This window comes from Benincasa hispida, chromosome 6, assembly GCF_027475165.1.
Source record: "Benincasa hispida cultivar pf3 chromosome 6, pf3_genome.v1.1, whole genome shotgun sequence".
Lineage (NCBI taxonomy): Eukaryota > Viridiplantae > Streptophyta > Magnoliopsida > Cucurbitales > Cucurbitaceae > Benincasa > Benincasa hispida.
In genome coordinates, this window is record NC_143483.1 from 55,101,366 (window position 1) to 55,121,564 (window position 20,199).

The 20,199-nt window shown below is 32.0% G+C and overlaps 2 protein-coding genes across 3 annotated transcripts in view; both read left to right on the forward strand.

Annotated features, from left to right (window-relative positions):
* Positions 1-8,856, forward strand: part of LOC120079887 (ENHANCED DISEASE RESISTANCE protein (DUF1336)) — a 72,977-nt gene extending 64,121 nt beyond the window's left edge. Inside the window, exons 18-22 of one of the 2 annotated variants that reach the window (XM_039034332.2) lie at positions 293-340; positions 7,107-7,250; positions 7,326-7,421; positions 8,070-8,171; positions 8,497-8,856. In XM_039034332.2, coding sequence (XP_038890260.1) covers positions 293-340; positions 7,107-7,250; positions 7,326-7,421; positions 8,070-8,171; positions 8,497-8,589 — 483 coding nt within the window. In that variant the 3' untranslated portion in view covers positions 8,590-8,856. The remainder of the gene's footprint in view (positions 1-292; positions 341-7,106; positions 7,251-7,325; positions 7,422-8,069; positions 8,172-8,496) is intronic. The other variant, XM_039034334.2, reaches the window with a different exon arrangement.
* A 6,975-nt stretch (positions 8,857-15,831) lies between these two features.
* On the forward strand, positions 15,832-19,289 carry MOL1 (Leucine-rich repeat transmembrane protein kinase family protein). Its single transcript, XM_039035339.2, has 2 exons — positions 15,832-18,740; positions 18,831-19,289. Exons 1-2 carry the CDS (start codon positions 16,121-16,123, stop codon positions 19,139-19,141), a joined length of 2,931 nt encoding a protein of 976 aa, XP_038891267.1. The 5' UTR covers positions 15,832-16,120; the 3' UTR covers positions 19,142-19,289.
* The last annotated feature ends 910 nt before the right edge of the window (positions 19,290-20,199 follow it).

Consider the following 20,199-nt stretch of genomic DNA (forward strand, 5'->3'; position numbering starts at 1 on the left):
AACAACTTGTTGAATTCGACTCTAAGATTGACTTGTATTCTATATACAATCCAACTTGAAGAGTTTAGAATTGTATTATTTAAATAGATTATTATGCTGTTTTGATTACATATTAGTCTTTTAATTTTTTTTAGCTATTAGTTAATATCCTTTCCTTTCCTAATTAGCTTCCTTTTCTATAATAATATCTGTTCTATTATAGTTATTTACCCATTATTAAGTCCTTTGTCGAATAACAAAACTATTTGTCGTAAAATTACATTAAGAATAACTATTTCATTTCCAATATCAGTCACAAGCTGGAAAGAAAGTTCCGTTCATGCTTGTCATTAATCTCCAGGTATGTGCAATCATCTACAATTCTACATTGATGGTTGAAGTTAGTTTATACTATTTTATATTTTTTGTAATTGTAAACTTTGTTCTATAGCAGTAAGACGACAAACATGCATAGTATATGTTTATTTCTGAGCTTTGTAGGTATTAGACATTATAATCTCAAGAGTTGAGTAGAGTGGTAAAGAGGGTATTAGCTACAGCCTACAGTCAAATGGTTATATAGCTCAATATATTTCAAAGGCTTGGATATTCATCTAGTGGTAGCTTGCATACTTCTTTTGATTTAATTTTCTTTTCATGCCCCATTTACGCATCGTTAAATAAATCCAACATGAAAGTTTTCCCAAGATTGAATTCTTCTTACAAGAGCTCAGTCACGAAGGTGTGCATTAGCACCTACGATGGGTGCAAAGAAGATCTTCACTCACTTTATCTCCAAGTAGGCGTGCCATGTGCGATGTGGAGGAAGAACCTTAGGGACTCTTGTTCCTATCTTGCTCTTTTGCTAGCAAATACTGTTCCTGCATCTTGGAGGCTTTCAATTGGTCTTGTGTTTTTTTTTCCTTAAAAAAATAAGGTTACGAAAGTTTTCATTAAGAGAATAAAAGGAGGCCTATCTAAGAAATTCAATAATAAAAAAAATAAACACAACCCATGAAGCAATAGAACAATAACAAAGAAACTTAAAATTCCAACATTAGGATGGCACAATAAAACATGCTAGCCACAATAAATATCTTGGATTGAAAACTCTTCAAACTTGTTGGATAGAGAACACCATGAATAAGACTTTAGATGAGTGAGTCAAAACAAGCATAAGAAGATTGAGCAGAATTTTGAGAAACACATCGATTTCTTTCCAGCCAAAGCTCGAAGAGAATGACCTTAACAGTATTGACCAAAAGTAAATATGCTTTGCGAATTCCATTGAATACCACATAAAAGTTTAAGCCCATTTGCCTTACAAGAATTAGAAAATACCTATGGAAGAGTGAAGACATCAAATAACAGAAATCAAATGCTTAGGATGTGATTGAGAGATTCTCCTTCCTTGAAACATGAAGGACAAATTGATGGCATAAGACATTGTGACAGGTTCTTTTTCTGCAAAAATTTCAGCCGAACTGAGAGTTCCATTAAGCATAATCCTATATGTGTCCCTTAATATGCGTGATCTCACTGCCTTTTACCTATTGGGTCGCCCATTTGAAAATCAGAAAAAGATCCTATGGTTTTAATTGCTAGAGAGAAATATATGCACCTCTGACGGTGCTATGACATCTTTGGCTCTTTTATTGATCCAGTTCTATTTATGGCTTCATAATGGTGTACGTACATGCATCTTTTGTAGATTGTAGTCTTCACACTCCCATGGCCTATCGGTGAAGGTTTTTGTACCCGACAGCTAGGCGGCCTTGCCCTCCCCTCTTGTAATATTTCATATATTAATGAAATATGTTTCTTCTAATAAATAAATAAATGAAATAAAAGTAAACAAATAAATAAAAATCACTTTTAATGAAGTGATGTTAGGAGATGCAAGAATGATGTTCATGGCAGTTTAATATAGACTTTATTTCTTTGTAGAAAAATATTATGTCTGTTATAATTCTATAGTTAGGGTTTTCCATTCTTGTAAATATTTTGTGATATTTTCCTTTTCTATGCTATGTACACTTGTATATATTCATATCTTTGGTGAATAATAGAGCATTCTGATTCTTTCTCAAACCTAAGAGTTTTACATGTTATCAGAGCTCTCTAAACAAACTTAGGGTTTTGTGAATCTTAGGGTTTGAGAATTTAGAACCCGTTTGTGATACGTTTAGGGTTTTGTGGAGAGGTGAGTTTACACTTTTGCTCACAGTCGTCGTCTTTGGTTCGTTCGCTGTCGTTAGCAGCAGCCGCCGCTGCCGAAAAAAAAAAGGAGAAAAAAAAAAGCTATTTTTTTGACACCGTCCAGTCCAACGAGGAGCCTAGCTGCCGATCTATAAAACCCCAAAGTCCGAACCCCATCTGACCAGTGTGTGAGGCTCACGCGCTGATTGTTCCAACTTGCCATCCGTCCACGCGCCAGCGTGTGCGCCATCATTTTTGGTTCGTCTTCTGTGGGTTTCTTTAGTGTTGTTGACTCATCTTGTTGGTGTGTTTGTTTGGGATATATAGATATTCTCACTACTTGTAAAGACATCTCTTCGGTAAATTAGGGTTTGATTCTCTGCTGTCCAATGTCTATTTTTTGAGGTCATGGCGGATAAGAAACCAGTAGTCATGTCTGAGATTGTTCCTATGGTGTCAAAAGTAACCGAACACAAGTTGAATGGATCCAACTACTATTCATAGAGATCAAATGTCCGCCACTTTATCAGGAGCATGGAGATGGATGATCACATCACAGAAGAGCCACCGATTGATGCTAATAAGAAGATTTGGTGGCAGGAAAATTCAAGGATGCTTCTACAAATCAAGAATTCTATTGACTGTGAAATTGTTGAACTAGTAAATCACTGCGAATCAGTCAAGGAACTATTGGAATATCTGGATTTCCTTTATTCAGGGAAAGAGAATATTAATAGAGTGTTTGATGTTTGTAAGACTCTATCAACTTGATCAAGGAGAAAAATCTCTTACAAGCTACTTTATGGAGGTTAAAAATACATGCGCGGAATTCAATGCCTTGATGCCAATCAGCACGGATCCAAAAGTTCTAATGGCTCAATGTGAAAAGTTGTTTATCATGAGCTTTTTAGTAGGTCTTGCACCTAAATATGAGATGGCCAAAGATCAAGTATTGTCAAGCTCAAATATCTCATCATTGGAAGAAGCTTACACTCGAATACTTCGTACTGAAAAGACACAAGCAGTTACATCATCCGATTCTAGTAGTGCTTTGATTGGGCGCACAAATGATTATAGAGGTAATAAGGGGGTTGAATCAAATAGCTCCAAAGGTCATCCCAATAACCAAAGATCAAATCCATGAGGTGTTGTTTGCTATTATTGTCATAAATCTGGCCATACGAAGCGTGAATGCAGAAAATTGCTGAATAAGGGTCAGAGGATGCCATCACTCTCTGCACATGTCGCCTCTACTCCTGATAATCTTGACAAGTCAATTACGATTTCTACAGAGGAGTTTGCTAAATTTCAGCAGTATCAAGAGTCATTGAGGGCATCATCTTCTACTCCCATTACGGCCATCGCAGAGACAGGTAACATTTCTAAATGCCTTCTTTCCTCCACGTCAAAATGGGTCATTGACTCTGGCGCTACAGATCATATGACAGGTAACCCCAGTTTATTCTCTAACCTTTGTATATCTACCTCTTCACCTAATGTCACTATAACTGATGGAACCTCCACTCCTATTTTAGGATTAGGAACCGTCCATCTTACTGAATCAATTTCTTTGTCATCAGTTTTAAATTTACCACATTTCTCGTTTAATTTGATTTCGGTCAGTAAACTCACTCGTGATTTTCATTGTTGCGTTTCCTTTTTTTCCTTGTTATTGCTTATTTCAGGATCTTACGACGAAACAGACTATTGGTAAAGGGCGTGAATTTGGAGGTCTTTACAGCTTTGAACCACAAACACCTACGGCTATCACATGCTCAAGCGTGTCGTCTCCCTTTGAAGAGCATTGTCGTTTGGGTCATCCGTCTATCTCTATGTTGAAGGGTATTCGTCCACAACTTCAACATTTGTCTTCTTTATATTGTGAGTCGTGTCAGTTTGCTAGATTTCATCATTTGAATTTGTATCATCGAGTCAATAAACGAGCTAGTGCTCCTTTTGAATTAGTCCATTCTGATGTTTAGGGTCCATGTCTTGTTGAGTCCAAAGGAGGGTTTAGGTATTTTGTTACATTTTTCGATGACTATTCTCGTGTTACATGGTTATATTTAATGAAAAGTCGTTCTGAGTTACTTTCTCATTTTCGTAACTTCCATGCTGAAATTCAAACTCAGTTTAGTGGTGCTCTTAAAACCCTACGGAGTGATAATGCTAAGGAATATTTCTCTCATACACTCAAGTCTTATTTAGATGCCCATAGCATTCTTCATCAATCTTCTTGTGTCGATACCCCATCTCAAAATGGGGTTGCAGAACGAAAGAATCGTCATCTCCTTGAGATAGCCAGAGCTTTGATGTTTCATATGCATGTTCTAAAATCCTTTTGGGCTGATGTTGTTTCCATAGCTTGTTTCTTAATAAATCGCATGCCTTTTTCCATTCTTAAGGGTGAGATACCTTTTTGTACTTTATGCCCCAAGCAACATTTGTTTCCCATTCCACCCAAAATATTTGGTTGTACCTGCTTTGTTCGGGATGTTCGGCCTCAGCATACCAAGCTGGATCCAAAGTCCTTAAAATGTTTTTCCTTGGTTATTCCCGTGTCCAAAAGGGGTATCAGTGTTATTGTCCTAGTCTAAATAAATATTTCGTCTCTCCTAATATCACGTTTTTTTAACATACCCCATTTTTTTCATCACCATCATTCTCTCTGAATAAGAGTCAGTGGGAGCATAAGGAATTAGAGGATAATTTCCTTGTCTACACAGTTATTTCTCCCTCTGATCCTCTTCTTGATTCATCTCTACCTGTGGCTACCTCTACTCTTCCACCCATCGTTAAGGTCTATACTCGACGACAACCTCCTTCAGTTCCATGCCCTGTACCAGAGTCTTCTTCGTCATTGGATCCAGAAACGAGTGATGATCTTCCTATTGCTCTTTGTAAAGGTAAACGTACATGTGCTCATCCTATTTCCTCTTTTGTTTCATATAACCATTTGTCACCTTCCACATGTTTATTTATTGCATCCTTAGAGTCTGTATCCATCCCTAAAATTGTTCATGAGGCTTTGTCTCATCCTGGTTAGTGTGTCGCAATGGTGAAGGAGATGACTGCCTTAGATGATAATTGTACTTGGGATTTAGTTTCTCTCCCTGCAGGAAAGAAGGCTATCAGTTGCAAATGGTTGTTTGCAGTTAAAGTCAATCCTGATGGTTCTGTTGCTCGGTTAAAAGCGCGCCTTGTAGCGAAAGGCTACGCACAAACTTATGGCGTTGACTATGTTGATACTTTTTCTCTTGTAGCAAAAATGGCATCTGTGCAGTTGTTTATTTTATTAGCTTCAATCAATCATTGGCCTTTACATCAGCTTGATATTAAAAATGCATTTCTTCACAGTGATCTTCAAGAAGAGGTGTATATGGAGCAACCATCAGGGTTTGTTGCTCAGGGGGAGAATGGAATGGTGTGTCGCCTTCGTAAATCCTTGTATGGATTAAAGCAAAGCCCACGAGCTTGGTTTGGTAAATTTAATCAAGTGATTGAAAGCTTTGGAATGCAGAAGAGCATGTCAGATCATTTAGTCTTTTTTAAGAGATCTGAGGGTGGTGTCATCTTGTTAGTCGTATATGTGGATGATATTGTGATTACTGGTGATGATGCTTTTGGTATCCAGTCTCTAAAGACCTTTCTTCATAGTCAATTCCATACAAAAGATTTGGGCATGTTGAAATACTTCTTAGGAATTGAGGTAATAAGAAGCAAGAAAGGAATTCTATTATCACAGAGAAAATATGTACTTGATTTGTTGACTGAGACAGGAAAGCTAGGGGCTAAGTCATGTAGTACCCCAATGATGCTCAACTTACAGCTCACAAAAGATGGAGAATTGCTAAAAGATCCTGAAAGATATAGGAGGTAAGTGGAAAAACTTAATTACCTTACAGTGACTCGACCCAACATAGCCTATTCAGTAAGTATTGTGAGTCAGTACATGTCATGCCCTACATTTGATCATTGGGCTGCATTGGAACAGATTCTTTGTTAATTGAAGGCTGCTCTCGGACATGGTTTATTATATAAGGATTATGGTCATACTAATATTGAATGTTTCTCAGACGCCGATTGGGCAGGATCTAAAGAAGACAGAAGATCAACCTCAGGGTATTGTATTTTTGTTGGTGGTAATTTGATTTCTTGGAAGAGTAAGAAGCAAAATGTGGTGTCACGTTCAAGTGCAAAATCAGAATATAGAGCAATGGCACAATCTGTGTGTGAATTGATTTGGATATATGAACTTCTTGTTGAGTTGGGATTTGAAATCACCGCACTGACGAAGTTGTGGTGTGATAATCAAGCAGCACTTCATATTGCGTCTAATCCAGCATTTCATGAAAAGACTAAACATATTGAAGTTGATTGTCATTTTGTACGTGAGAAAATTCAACAAGGGTTGGTATCTACAGGATATGTGAAGATTGGAGAACAATTAGGAGATATCTTCACAAAAGCATTGGATGAAAGACGTATAGATTATCTATGTAACAAGTTGAGCATGATTAACATATATGCTCCAACTTGAGGGGGAGTATTATAATTCTATAGTTAAGGTTTTCCATTCTTGTAAATATTTTGTGATATTTTCCTTTTCTATGCTTTGTACACTTGTATATATTTATATCTTTGGTGAATGAATAGAGCATTCTGATTCTTTCTCAAACCTAAGAGTTTTACAATGTCCATATAGAAGTAGGTTATGGAGGATGCACATTTGTTATCTTTAATTGTCGAAGGCTATAGAACACATTTATACTTGTAAAAAAGAGTACAATTTTTTTTTTTTTTTTTTATAAAGTAAGATACTTTATTGGACATCCTTACCATTTCCTTGTTCTCAGTCTTCCGAGAATTAGTATGTCAGTTTATCTGAGATGTCTTGTGCCATGTTCCCTCTGTTAATTTCTGTTCAGGTTCCAGCCAAGCCAAACTATAGTATGGTTATGTACTATGCTGCAGATAGGCCTGTAAACAAAAATTCTTTGTTGGGTAAATTTGTGGATGGGAATGATATATATCGAGATTCTAGATTTAAATTAATTCCCAGCATTGTCGAGGTACAGATTTATATTGATATCTTATATTTCTTATTCTTGATGACATTGCAACTAATGATTAGTTTAATCCAACAGGGATATTGGATGGTTAAGCGTGCAGTTGGAACAAAAGCTTGCCTTTTGGGCAAAGCAGTTACATGCAAGTACCTCAGACGAGATAATTTTCTGGAAGTAAATAATTCTAACCCATCCTTAATAGCATGCATTGATAAGCAGGTGCGATTTTTGCTAGAGATGTTCTATGGCTACTTAGACAGGCCAAGTTGAGAGAGTTAGTTGTCTACTGGTAAAGCAAGTCAATGTCAAAGCTCGATAAAATTTCCAAGGAAAAATACTTACTTTATTTATCATCTTTTTCACATTATTTACCTTTATTATATCCGTTTTCAAGTCCTCCTAGTACTTGACTAGTAGATGACGTTCATAACAATATTAACCCCCAATACGTTTTATTCTACTAGTGCTAGAAGCAAGTCAGGTGAGATGACTGAATACAGTTAGACATCAGTTATATGAGAGTGAGGAGAATGTTCTGTATGTGATTATGAGGCCCATCTTGTAGCGATGGACATACTAATCTGTTCGGGGGAGACACCATTAGGAGAGTTGGTGCCTGTCTATAGACATTCGGTTTAGCAATGCATTTTTTGCTTGGAGTCTTCTCTGGGAAGAGAGCACCATACATCTTGAACTACTCAAGTATTATAGCTTTGTTCTAATGTTCATAGAAACATCAGAAGTCTTTTAAGTCATTAAAATGTAATACATATTTAAAATATGTTAAGTTATTTTACTAAATTTCCTCATAATATCTTGCAGATTGATGTGGATATTGGATCATCAACGGTAGCCAGGAGTGTTATTGGCCTTGTCCTTGGATATGTCACAAGCTTAGTCGTTGATCTCGCCATCCTAATAGAGGTTTACTTTCTACTTAAATGTTTATGTAATCATATTTCAGAATCCAACATGCTTCTCTTCTGATGTCTTTTATAGACGCTCCCGCCCCTCAAGAAATTAGGGAAACAATGAAGGAAGTAGGAGTTAAATTTATCTGTTGGCTATAGTTGTATTATTTATCTGCATAATTTGATTGGTTAATTCATCATTAGAGATTTTATATTTTATGGAACAACGTACAGCCGCGGCATTATGCAATTAATCGACCTGGTTCTTACGTTTTAATTTCCTAACCGTTTGTCAAAGTCATTGTATTATGGATGTTGACGGATATTCACAATTGCAGGCAAAGGAAGAGGAAGAGTTGCCCGAGTATATTCTTGGAACAGTTCGATTAAATCGTGTGAAGCTTGATTCAGCAATACATTTGGAGGATTAAGGTCTCTATATGTTGCATTTACTGCACTTCACATTCATTCATTGTGATACAGAGGTTTTGTATTTGTTAATAAGCTATAAAATCTTCTCGAAATATTTTAATCTGTAATTGTGTAGTTCTAGTGACTTGAACTCCTTCATCTCTTGGAGGAACTATATACTTACTATAAGTGGCAAAGTATCGAAGTTGAATATGTATCCGACATAGATACGTCTAGATATGCTCAAGACACGTGTCTGATGCACTATAAAATGTGTTTGAATTAAATATTTTTTTCTATTTATGAACACGGTTTTGGAAAGTTTTTAACCTAAACAAACACATACACACCATCCCCAACATATTACCGTGCCCGCATCATGTTTCCATTTTTTACTCTTCTAGCTCATTCAAAGGGGATCAACATTTCATTTTGTTAATTCATAATTGATTGACCTATCAGTATACAAATCATTCTGTTATTTGATTGGTTAAAATTCTCTTACTTTTTTGTTTTAATAAACTACATCACATGTATTTTTCAAAAAAGTGATTGGATTGATGGGATTGGCCTCACCCTGTTACTACTGCTGGAAATTATTTCACATTGTTCATGACTTTTCTTGATTGTTTCTATGCTATTCGGTTTTGGCCTCAGAATTCCACCAGCTCAATGTCATTAATATAATCTGATTTTTTTTCTCTCTTTTTTCATATATATTATAATCATTATACTGTTGCAGGGCCAATCTTTTCCATCTTGAAGCTTACAAAAAGAGAGAGAGAGAGAGAGAGAGAGAGAGAGAGGGCCCTTTCTGAAATCACTTTACCCACTCCCAACTACTCTTGCTTTACTTTATTATCATATAATTGGGCAAATTTTCGGATGATGGATGATTTAATTTGCATAATGTTTCTCCCGTGTTCGATAATTATTCATGTAAACATATTGATATTTATTTGAATTGATTGTATCTTTAAATTAATATATATGAAGATGTTGATGAAGACAAAAAGTACTAGTTTTTCTTTTTTTCTTTTTTTTAAAAAAAAATAAAAAAATTACCACCTTCACCAACTTGAAATCTCTAAATCCATCAATCTATGTATTGAATTATATCATTAAGCTAAAATAATAATGATAAATAACTCCAAACCAATTAATTTGATTAATTTTTATTCTTTTCTTCATTGATTCTAAAACACTACTTATCTAGTAATATGGGTAATATTAAAAGTTAAATATATACTAATTTTCAATCAATAATATATGTGAATTCCCTAACTAAATTGGTCAAGCATTAAAATGATTTTCATTTAGAGTCGATTTGAAATGACTTTTCAAATATTTAATTTTGAAAATCACGAATTGAAAAAAAAAATCAAGAGATCTCATAATATTTATATGATTTATGGACTACTCTTCTTATTGTCAATTGATTTTGAAATGAAATTTATGTTACATAATATTTAAAAGTCATTTCAAATAGGTTACACCTTTCAAATAAGTTTGCCTTCTTCTATCTATTTGGCTAAGTATGGTATACTATAATGAAACATTATATTTATGATAGATAGTATATAATATTAAATATTATGAAGTAATGTGAGTTATCATTGAAACATGTTACAATTATAGCTTCTCCTTTTTGTAGTATGATTTGGATATCAAATCAATGCAAGCAACGTTCGTCTTTTTTTGACCCCAACAGTATTTTATTTTTCCTGTCGAATTAAATCCCTTTTTCCTCTTAAAAGATGTGGTTTTTCCCATCTCTTTCCTCAGGTACACACGATCGCCCTTTTTTAATTTGCGGAAATTCTTTTCCCTCGGATTCTCTCTATCATTGTTTAAAATATGGATGTTGATATTAATTTTATAAAAATTTTAGTAGAAATATGGATAAAATGTGGTGAATATTTTTAAGAAAATTATAAAACCAAATCATTGAAAAAAAATTAACTAATAAATAAATATTTTACTATTTTCAAAAAAAAAATAACATGTCTATTATTTATATTATATTTATATTAGTGAACATTTTGATGCTTGCATTCTGTGTTTTATGAATTTTTCTACGATATAGTAGAAATATTGATTCACTCCTCATATTGATGTCAAACCCATGGAAACATGGAAATATCAACATGTCGACGTAAATTTAATACTATGATCTTTTCTAAAAAAAGAAAAAGAAAAAATATCAATTTATATTCTTTTATAGATTGTATCAATTTAAACTCTGAACTATATCAAGTGTATCGATTCATATTATCTATTATGTTCCATTTAGGAAAATCTCATTTGAAATTTATAATCGCATCAATTAAACACATAAACTTTCATAAATGAATCAGTTTAGACTCATAATCAGATTTTTTTTTTTTTTTTTTTTTTTTTTTAGAATCATCTATGCATTTACTCTAATCATCTATTTTGTAACATCGACATTTGAAAAAATCTACACATCTTTTAGAATTAATGCATGAATGAGTTTCAAAACTAATTATAATGAAGAGTCTAAATTGATTATCTTATGAAAATTCTAGAGATTAATTGGCTCAAATCATAAGTTCCACATTACATTGGTTGAATGGAATCTAAAGAAGTGTGTAAATTGATATACTTACGAAAGTTTAGGGTTTGAATTGATATAACATTAAAAATTTAGGGATATAGATTGATATTTGTCCTAAAAATAAAAAATAAACTTAACAATAATGTATTTGGCAGTGTCATTGATCTCACATTTAATAGTCTAATTTCAGTTTAAAAGTAGTTAGAGAGGTTATTAGCACTTGGAATTTGGAAAGTACTTTTTAAGTTTAATTGCAAATTTAATCTTTAGGATAAGAATAAAAGTTTTATAACTAGAATTTTGTTCTTATGTTTTGATAAAACCCTCTAACAACTCAATTCTAACTTTTGCATTTTTTTTTTATTTAGTACTCCCAAACATAACTTCGTTTTGAAAACGTTTTTCTCTAGTACACTATATTTTATCACTTTTTACTAGTTCTCAAATTTGCTCTCTCTGACTTCTCTACCATATTTTTTAAAAAAAAAATAAAACTTCTCTAAATAAATGTAGTCATTTTCAAATAAAGAAAAATAAGTCTATTTATTTACAAATATAGTAAATGTTCACTATCTATTTGTGGTAAATTGTGATAGACATGATAGATGTCTATCGTTATCACTGATAGAGGGTGACATTTTGTTATATTTAAAAATATTTTTAATATTTTTATCATTTAAAACAATTACCTATATAAATTTGAACGAGTAATTGAATAATTAGTAAAAAGAAAAAACTGTAAATGTTCTAAAAAAATGTATTCTTTAAGAGGAAATAAAAAATATATATATATTGTTTTGAAAAATATGTAAATTTGAAATTGAAAAGTGGAGTAAAATTGGTCACGAGAAATAAGTGAAATCTGGTATATTGAAGGGAAGGAGACAATATTTAAAAGCACAATGGACAAATTTATTATGTCTTTTGTACTTAAATGTCAATTTCCCTTTTTATATAGCATTGCCTTTCCCTCCTCCCTTTTCCTTTTCTTCTCTAAACTTTGTATTTTAGTTTCTAAGTTCTCCCTCCAATACAGAAAGTTTAAGTTTTGATGTTTTATATTAGAATTTAGTCCTTAAATTTTATAAATTATATATAAAATAATATTTTTTTTATATCATAAAAACTAAATTATAACTTCTAAAATTATAGAGATTAAATTCTAACTTTCTCTCGATTATATGGACGGATTTTATAATTTTATAATTTTATAATTTAACCTTTATTTTGTGTATCGGAGAGAGAATTTAGACAGGATAATTGTTTTAAATGATAAAATTGTTGATAATATTTTTAAATATAGCAAAATGTCACTGTTTATCAGTGATAAATCGCAATAAACATCTATCACTAATACTGATAGATAGTAAAATTTTGCTATATGGATAAATAAGTTTACTCGAACTAAAATACATTCTTAAATCTATAATAAATTTTCAATAAAATTCATTCTTAAATTTATAATAATTTTTTCAATAAGATCTCTATCTAATGGTGTTACTTTAATGGGATAACAGAATCATGACATGGTATCTACTTAAAAATACTGTATTCACTACTTCTAGATGATGTACTATAATATTTTTATCATCTCAGATAGTCATTTGATCATCTTATTTCTATCCTTTCTAAGTTGAATGTTGAAAGGACGGATAAACCGATATTTTTGAAAAAATCACGAAATATACCAATAAAGCAACAAAATGTAACTAATATAAATCATAGATATGTTAACTTGTTTAAAAATCATAACATTTATATTTACTGATTTAAATGTATTGTTATTATTTTATAATTTTTTCATAAATATGTATCGATATCTACGTTTTATTGATTTTTTATCAATATTTTCGTAAAATTAAGGCCTCAATGTTTTCATTGACATTTTTCTCAAGATCCTATTGTGTTTCTCATATCTAACTAGAAGTTTATAAGTCACATTCTAATTTGCAACCTCAATAGTTTTTTAATCAAATAAAGATTTACAGAGCTACATTTCAACAATTTTTTTTTATCAAAAGCACATTGATTATTTGAAAGATCTTTACCATGGACTAATATTGTCCTGGGATTAGTATAACATGTGAGGTTTTCATCAATAAAATTAGTATAATCTTTATACTATATTTGTTATAACAATAAACCTCTTCTAACTCCACAATAATGGGATATTTACTTCTTTTCCATAAACATTTTCATGAATGTTCTTTTACATTATTTTACAGTCACTACAAAGATTGCTCTAAACATTTGTATATGTACCCTTTTAACTAATATCAGTTTTTAATTCAAAGTCTTACTTTATCTTCTGATCCCAGTTCTTCATTTAAGATCAAATTCAAACTGTCCCATTCGTAAATATAGTTTGATAATAAACACCAATTTATAAATTTTTTTTTAGCACAATTATTACAAAAATGAAAATCGAATCGAAGTACATATTAATTACATTAAGATAAGTTTACTTGGATAAAATAATATAAACAATCATTTAAAGAAACATTTGCCTATTTATTTTATTGAAAAAATATATTCTAAAAAATGATTTTGTTGAATAATTAGAGTGAAAAAGGGGTTTTGTTTGATTATTGTGGGCAACTTTTGTCCATATCTCTCACTATCCAAATCACCTCTCATTATCATTCATTGGTTATCGTTATCCTTGTCCTATTTGTTTTGTTTTTTTTTTTTCCTCGCTTGATTTTCTCTCCTCCTGTATCATCTTTTAATTTTGTAGGTATAAATCAAATTCATATGAGTAATCGTTTAAAGATAAAAATGTTGAAATTTTTTATAAATATAATAAAATGTAATTATTTATCAGTGATAGACTGCGATAGACATCTATCACTAATACTGATAGATGTCGATAGACGGTGATAGATGTCTATCATGGTCTATCGACATTTTGCTATATTTATAAATAAGTTAGTTTATTTTTCTTTATTTGAAACTAACCCATTTTTTATTCTGTTTATAATAGATTTCAACCTATTTATATGCAAAGTTGAAAGTTTAAGATTTTATTAAACATAAAAATTAAACTCATATACAATAAATCAGTTTATTTTTAAAATTCCGAAGATATCAACCATCTATAGGACAAAAAATCGAAAGTTGAGAGACTTATTAAACAATTTTAAAATTCATTGACTTACTAAACATAATATGGAAAGTTTTAGACACTTTTAAATGTTTAAAGACTAAAATATAGCGACAAACTTTAAAGTTGAAAGATTAAACCTATAATTAATTTAATCAAATTGTAATTTCAAAAAAGGGTGATTATCTCTCATCCAATTTCAAATAATTTTTTAGCCCCTTATTTTTATCTAAAAAATTAAAAAGAAAAAAATTACAAGCTGTTTAAATTACTAATTTTTGCCTTTCATGTAGTTTTAATCTCTCCATGCATTATGAAGCTTAGCTTCATCATTACTATAATCACAATGTAATATAAAATAAACTATTTGAAGAAGAGTCCCCACCATAAAGGAGTTTAAAGCAATCTTCATTGTAATTTATGAGCTTTGATTTATCATTTACTTTTTCATTAAATAAACATTACTTTTATTTATTTATTTTAGAATAATTCTTACCATATACTTTATTTATTTATTAAATTCGTATGATTTAGACGTGTTATGTCAAAATTACAAATCCAATCAGATAAATTAGCGACTTTAATTAAAAAGTAAATCAACGGACAATGGAGAACAACGTAGTTAAACAAATATATATTTTTCATTAAATAAAACTCGACTTTTCATCCATAAAGATGAGTTCATATTACTATTTTGTACGATTTTTTTTCTTAATATTATATTTATGGTTAAATTATATCCCAAATATTCTTAAACTTTGAGATATGTTTAAATCATATCATTAGACTTTGAAATTTTTCTTTTTCACCCATAAATTTTAAAATTCATTTCGAAATATGAGATTAGAAGTTTTTTCGAATAAAATAAATATCGATACGGCAGTTAGATCATTTATATAGATGAATTGTGTTGTTGAATCGTAAAAAATGATATTGTAAATAATTTTAAGAAAAGTTGCACCAAAATGTCTAAGATGGGGTGGGGTTTGATTCATGTCTATTTTTGCGAGTTATTGGGCATCCAAGTTTGATTAGATTCATTTTCTAAATTTCTAGAATCTCAACCAATTTTTTTTTTTTTTTTTGAAATCTTTCTTTTAGTGGCTATTTTTATGATTTTTTTTTTTTGTCTAAAAGTTGAATGTTCGATCTATATCTCCATAATTGATGTAGTAAAAAAAAGTAGTTACAAATGTAGTAATCAAACACCAAATATTAGCAAATATAACACAATGTAAAAAAAATTATAAATATAGCAAATTTAGATTCAACTTTCAATGCATATCAACTATATATTATATCGTGAAAAGATGTCTATCAATGATAAATCATATCGTCTATTAGCGATAGAATATATTACTGATAATTTTGTTATATTTACAATTATTTAAAAATGTTGATATACAATAAATTATCTTACACTCCACACTCCCCCTCACCTAAAATTCAGCAAGAACTTGAACTTATTTAGCTTAAAGTGGACCAAACAATTGAACTTTATTTTGTTTCTTTCTCAAATGAAATAGACATGGTTTTTTTTCCCAGTATTTATGAGATTTCATGGGATATTGTTCAAATTCCAACTCAAAAATTGTCAGTGATGATTATTGTTATTGGATTCTCGCCCTCCCCTTACTGTAAAAGAGAAGGAAAAGAGAAAGGAAGATGCTTTCAAATATGCAAAACTTTATTCCAAAATGGCCAACACCATCTTCATACAAAAACAGCTCAAGGGACCCCCCTCTTAGTCTCAAAAAGCAACCCATCAGTATTATTCCCATGTAATGTTAAACTAATCACTCTGTAAAATCCATTTTTTATGGAGCTTTTTCCAGTCCCCATGCATTTGATTGCTCCATAAATCAAGCAAATGCAATTTATAGAAACAAGAACTTGTTTCTTTTCTGGGTTTCTCTTTTCCCCAGTTTCAATGGGGGTTTTAAGATGCTTGTGCCTCAATCTTCTTGTGTTTTTGTTGCTTTGTGTAGCGGCTTCTTCCACTGATCGTTACTCTGAAGCACTTTTAAGCTTGAAATCTGAATTTGTTGATGATTTTGGAAGTTTGAGCGATTGGATTGTGGGTTCTGAAGAAAACCCATTTGGGAAAGTCCATGGATGTTCTTGGTCAGGAATCAAATGCGACAAGAATTCCACCATTGTTATTGGAATCGACCTGTCGATGAAGAGGCTTGGTGGGGCGATTTCTGGTGAGCAGTTTCATGTTTTTAAAGAACTTGTTGATCTTAACTTGAGTCATAACTATTTATCTGGGAAGCTTCCTGTTGGAATCTTCAATCTCACTAATCTAAGAAGTTTGGATATCAGTAGGAACAATTTTTCTGGTCATTTTCCTCTTGGGATTTCTGGTCTTCAAAATTTGGTTGTTCTTGATGCTTTTAGCAATAGTTTTTCTGGGTCATTGCCTGTTGATCTTTCTGAGCTTGAAAATCTGAAGTTTCTTAACTTTGCTGGGAGCTACTTCAGAGGGCCAATCCCTTCAGAATATGGTTCTTTCAAAAAACTTGAGTTCATTCATCTTGCAGGGAATTTTCTTAGTGGAGATTTACCTCCTGAATTGGGCAAGCTCAAAACTGTAACTCATATGGAGATTGGCTACAATAGTTTCCAGGGAAATCTCCCATGGGAATTAGGCAATATGAGTAACCTTCAATATCTTGATATTGCAAGTGGAAATCTCTCTGGTTCAATTCCTAAAGAATTTAGTAATCTCACAAAGCTTGAGTCTCTTTTCCTCTTCAGAAACCAACTATCTGGGTTCTTGCCTGAGGAACTAAGCAAAATCACTTCTCTTGTTAATTTAGATCTTTCTGATAACCATATTTCTGGCCCTATTCCAGAAAGCTTTTCAGAGTTGAAGAATCTTAGATTGCTCAGTGTTATGTACAATGAAATTACTGGTTCTGTTCCAAAAGGCATTGGAGAGCTTCCTTCATTGGAGACTCTTCTTATATGGAGCAATCAGTTTTCTGGGTCACTCCCAAACAACTTGGGCAGCAACAAAAAACTTAAATGGGTTGATGTTTCTACAAATAATTTTGTGGGTGTCATCCCACCAGATATCTGCAAAGGAGGTTTACTTCACAAGTTGATCCTGTTTTCAAATAAGTTTAGTGGTGGACTTTCCCCATCCCTCTCTAATTGTTCTTCCCTTGTTCGATTGCGGCTAGAGGATAATATGTTTTCAGGTGATATCTCTCTGAAATTTAATGATCTTCCTGATATCTCATACATAGATCTCTCTAGGAACAATTTTAGTGGAGGAGTTCCTTTAGATATAAGCAAAGCGTCCAACCTTCAATACTTGAATATCTCTCATAACCCACAATTGGGAGGTCTTTTTCCTGCAGAAGCATGGACTTTACCCCTTCTTCAAAACTTTTCAGCTTCTGATTGTGGTATAAGAGGAAACCTTCCCAAGTTCCAGGTCTGCAAATCCATTTCTACTATTGAACTCAATAATAACAAACTATCAGGAAAAGTTCCAGAAAGTATTGCAAATTGCCAGGCTCTTGTAAGGATGGATTTGTCTCACAACAATCTCTCAGGTCATATACCTGAAGAACTTGCACATCTTCCTTCTATTAGCATCCTTGATCTATCTTACAACAGTTTCAATGGATCAATACCCAATAAGTTCGGGGATTCATCGAGCTTGCTTCTACTAAATGTGTCTTCCAATGATATATCTGGTTCCATCCCGGAAAAAGACGTGTTTCGATCAATGGGCAGCAGTGCATTTGGTGGAAATCCAAAGCTATGTGGAGCACCTTTGAGACCATGTTCAGGTTCATTGGCAATGCTTGGAGGCAAAGGGATGGGGAAGCTTATACTCATCCTGATACTGTGTGCATGTCTTGCTATAATCACGATGATATCGATTGTGTGGATTTTCTTCATCCGAAGAGGTAGCAAAGGTAAATGGAAGATGGTGTCATTCACTGGACTTCCTCCATTTACAGCTAATGATATTCTCAGGAGTTTCGACTCTACGGAATCTAAGGAAGCAATATTGCCATTGTCTGCTTCGATTTTCAAAGCAGTTCTGCCCACTGGAATAATGGTGTCGATAAAGAAGATAGATTGGGAAGCAAAAAGAATGAAGACGATATCGGAGTTTATTACTCAATTAGGTAGTTTGAGGCATAGGAATTTGGTCAGATTGCTGGGATTCTGCCACAACAAACAGATGGTTTATCTTTTGTATGATTACTTGCCCAATGGAAATCTAGCAGAGAAAATTTCAATGAAAAGGGAATGGCCAACTAAACTCAAACTCATTATAAGTATAGCAAGAGGAATACACTTTCTTCACCATGACTGTTATCCTCCAATTCCCCATGGAGACTTGAAGCCAAATAACATCATTTTCGACGAAAACATGGAACCCCGACTGGCCGAATTTGGACTTCGGTTTCTACAACAACTAAATGAAGATCCACTTCCATTGCCGTCTACAGTGAACAAAGAAGGTAAACTCAACCAATACACATTTCTTCTCTACATTTCATAAACACACATTCTCCAAAGTAGTTATTCTGATTTGTTCTCATCTTGGACAGATAAATTCAATAATGCAACAGAGGAGGAGTTGTGGATGGATGTTCATAGTTTTGGGGAGATCATCCTGGAAATTATAAGCAATGGTAGGTTGACGACCGCTGGATCGAGCACACAGAACAAGGCAAGAGATCTTCTGTTAAGAGAAATATACAAAGAAAATGGGATTAGCTCTCCCAATTCATCACAAGAGGAGATAAGACAAGTACTTGATCTAGCTTTGCTATGCACGAGGAGCAGGCCATCCAACAGACCATCCATGGAAGATATATTAAAGCTGTTATCAGATATAAAACCTGAGGTAAAGTCATAAGACTTTGAAGGAGGAAGTTGTTTGTACTTTTGGTTTCATTATCATTTTACCCCAAAAGAAGAAAGAAACAGTATAGATTGTAAGTTTGTAAGTAGTAATTTTATACAATTTTCTGTGCAATATTATATTGTTTCCACTTTTTCTGTAATGCTTTTGGTGTCTACTGTTTATATTAGTGTTTGTTTATTCTAAACCTACAACATTAATTTCTCTAATTTGAGTTCTTCTCTGAGTTTATATAATCAGTCCTATCATTGTGTATATATTGATAGCCCATGAATTTGATTTTCGACTATTGGAAAAAAATTAATGGCTTATCTGATGATGATTTTGTTTTAATTTTCTGTTTATAAAATTTATGCATGTTTTATCTCAAATTTTCAATGATAATATTTACCATTGTGAAATAAATACTTGAATTCTCATACAACTTCTAAAACAAAAGCAAATTTTTAAATTTTAATTTTTTAAGATTCCAAAGCTTGGTTTAGTTTTTCAAAACATTTGCAGAAAATGAATAACAAAACATAAAAATGGATGGAAAAATTAGTATTTATAAATTTGATTTTCAAAAACTATAAACCAAAGGTCAAATAACAAATAGTCATCAAACAAGTTATATTTTAAACCCCCCCCCCAAATATCTCAGTTCATGTGTCTGTGTTTGTGGTGCATATTTATTTGGTCTAAGTTCATATATATATATATATATATATATTTCAGGTGCAAGTTCATATGTTTGGGTATCTTATGTAATTTTTTGAACTCTAAATAATCTATTTTTATTATTACTATTTTTGTTTTGAAACTTTTTATTCAATAATTTTATTTTTTTTTTTTTTGTTTGAATAAAACATGAATCACGATTTTTTTTCTTTTGTTTTTTTGAAGTTTTTCTTCTTTCTTCTTTTCTTTTCCTTTTTTTTTTTTTAAACAACGAACAACCCATTACATTTCTTCCAAGAATATGGTTTGTTTTAATTCTATAGTTAGAGTTTTCCATTCTTGTAAATATTTTGTGATATTTTCCTTTTCTATGCTTTGTACACTTGTATATA

Bases quoted from the DNA above. Each gene is read 5' to 3' on its own strand.
- MOL1 (XM_039035339.2), top strand. From the start codon at position 16,121: ATGCAATTTATAGAAACAAGAACTTGTTTCTTTTCTGGGTTTCTCTTT. The intron at 18,741-18,830 runs GTAAACTCAACC...CATCTTGGACAG, and splicing joins GTCTACAGTGAACAAAGAAG to ATAAATTCAATAATGCAACA.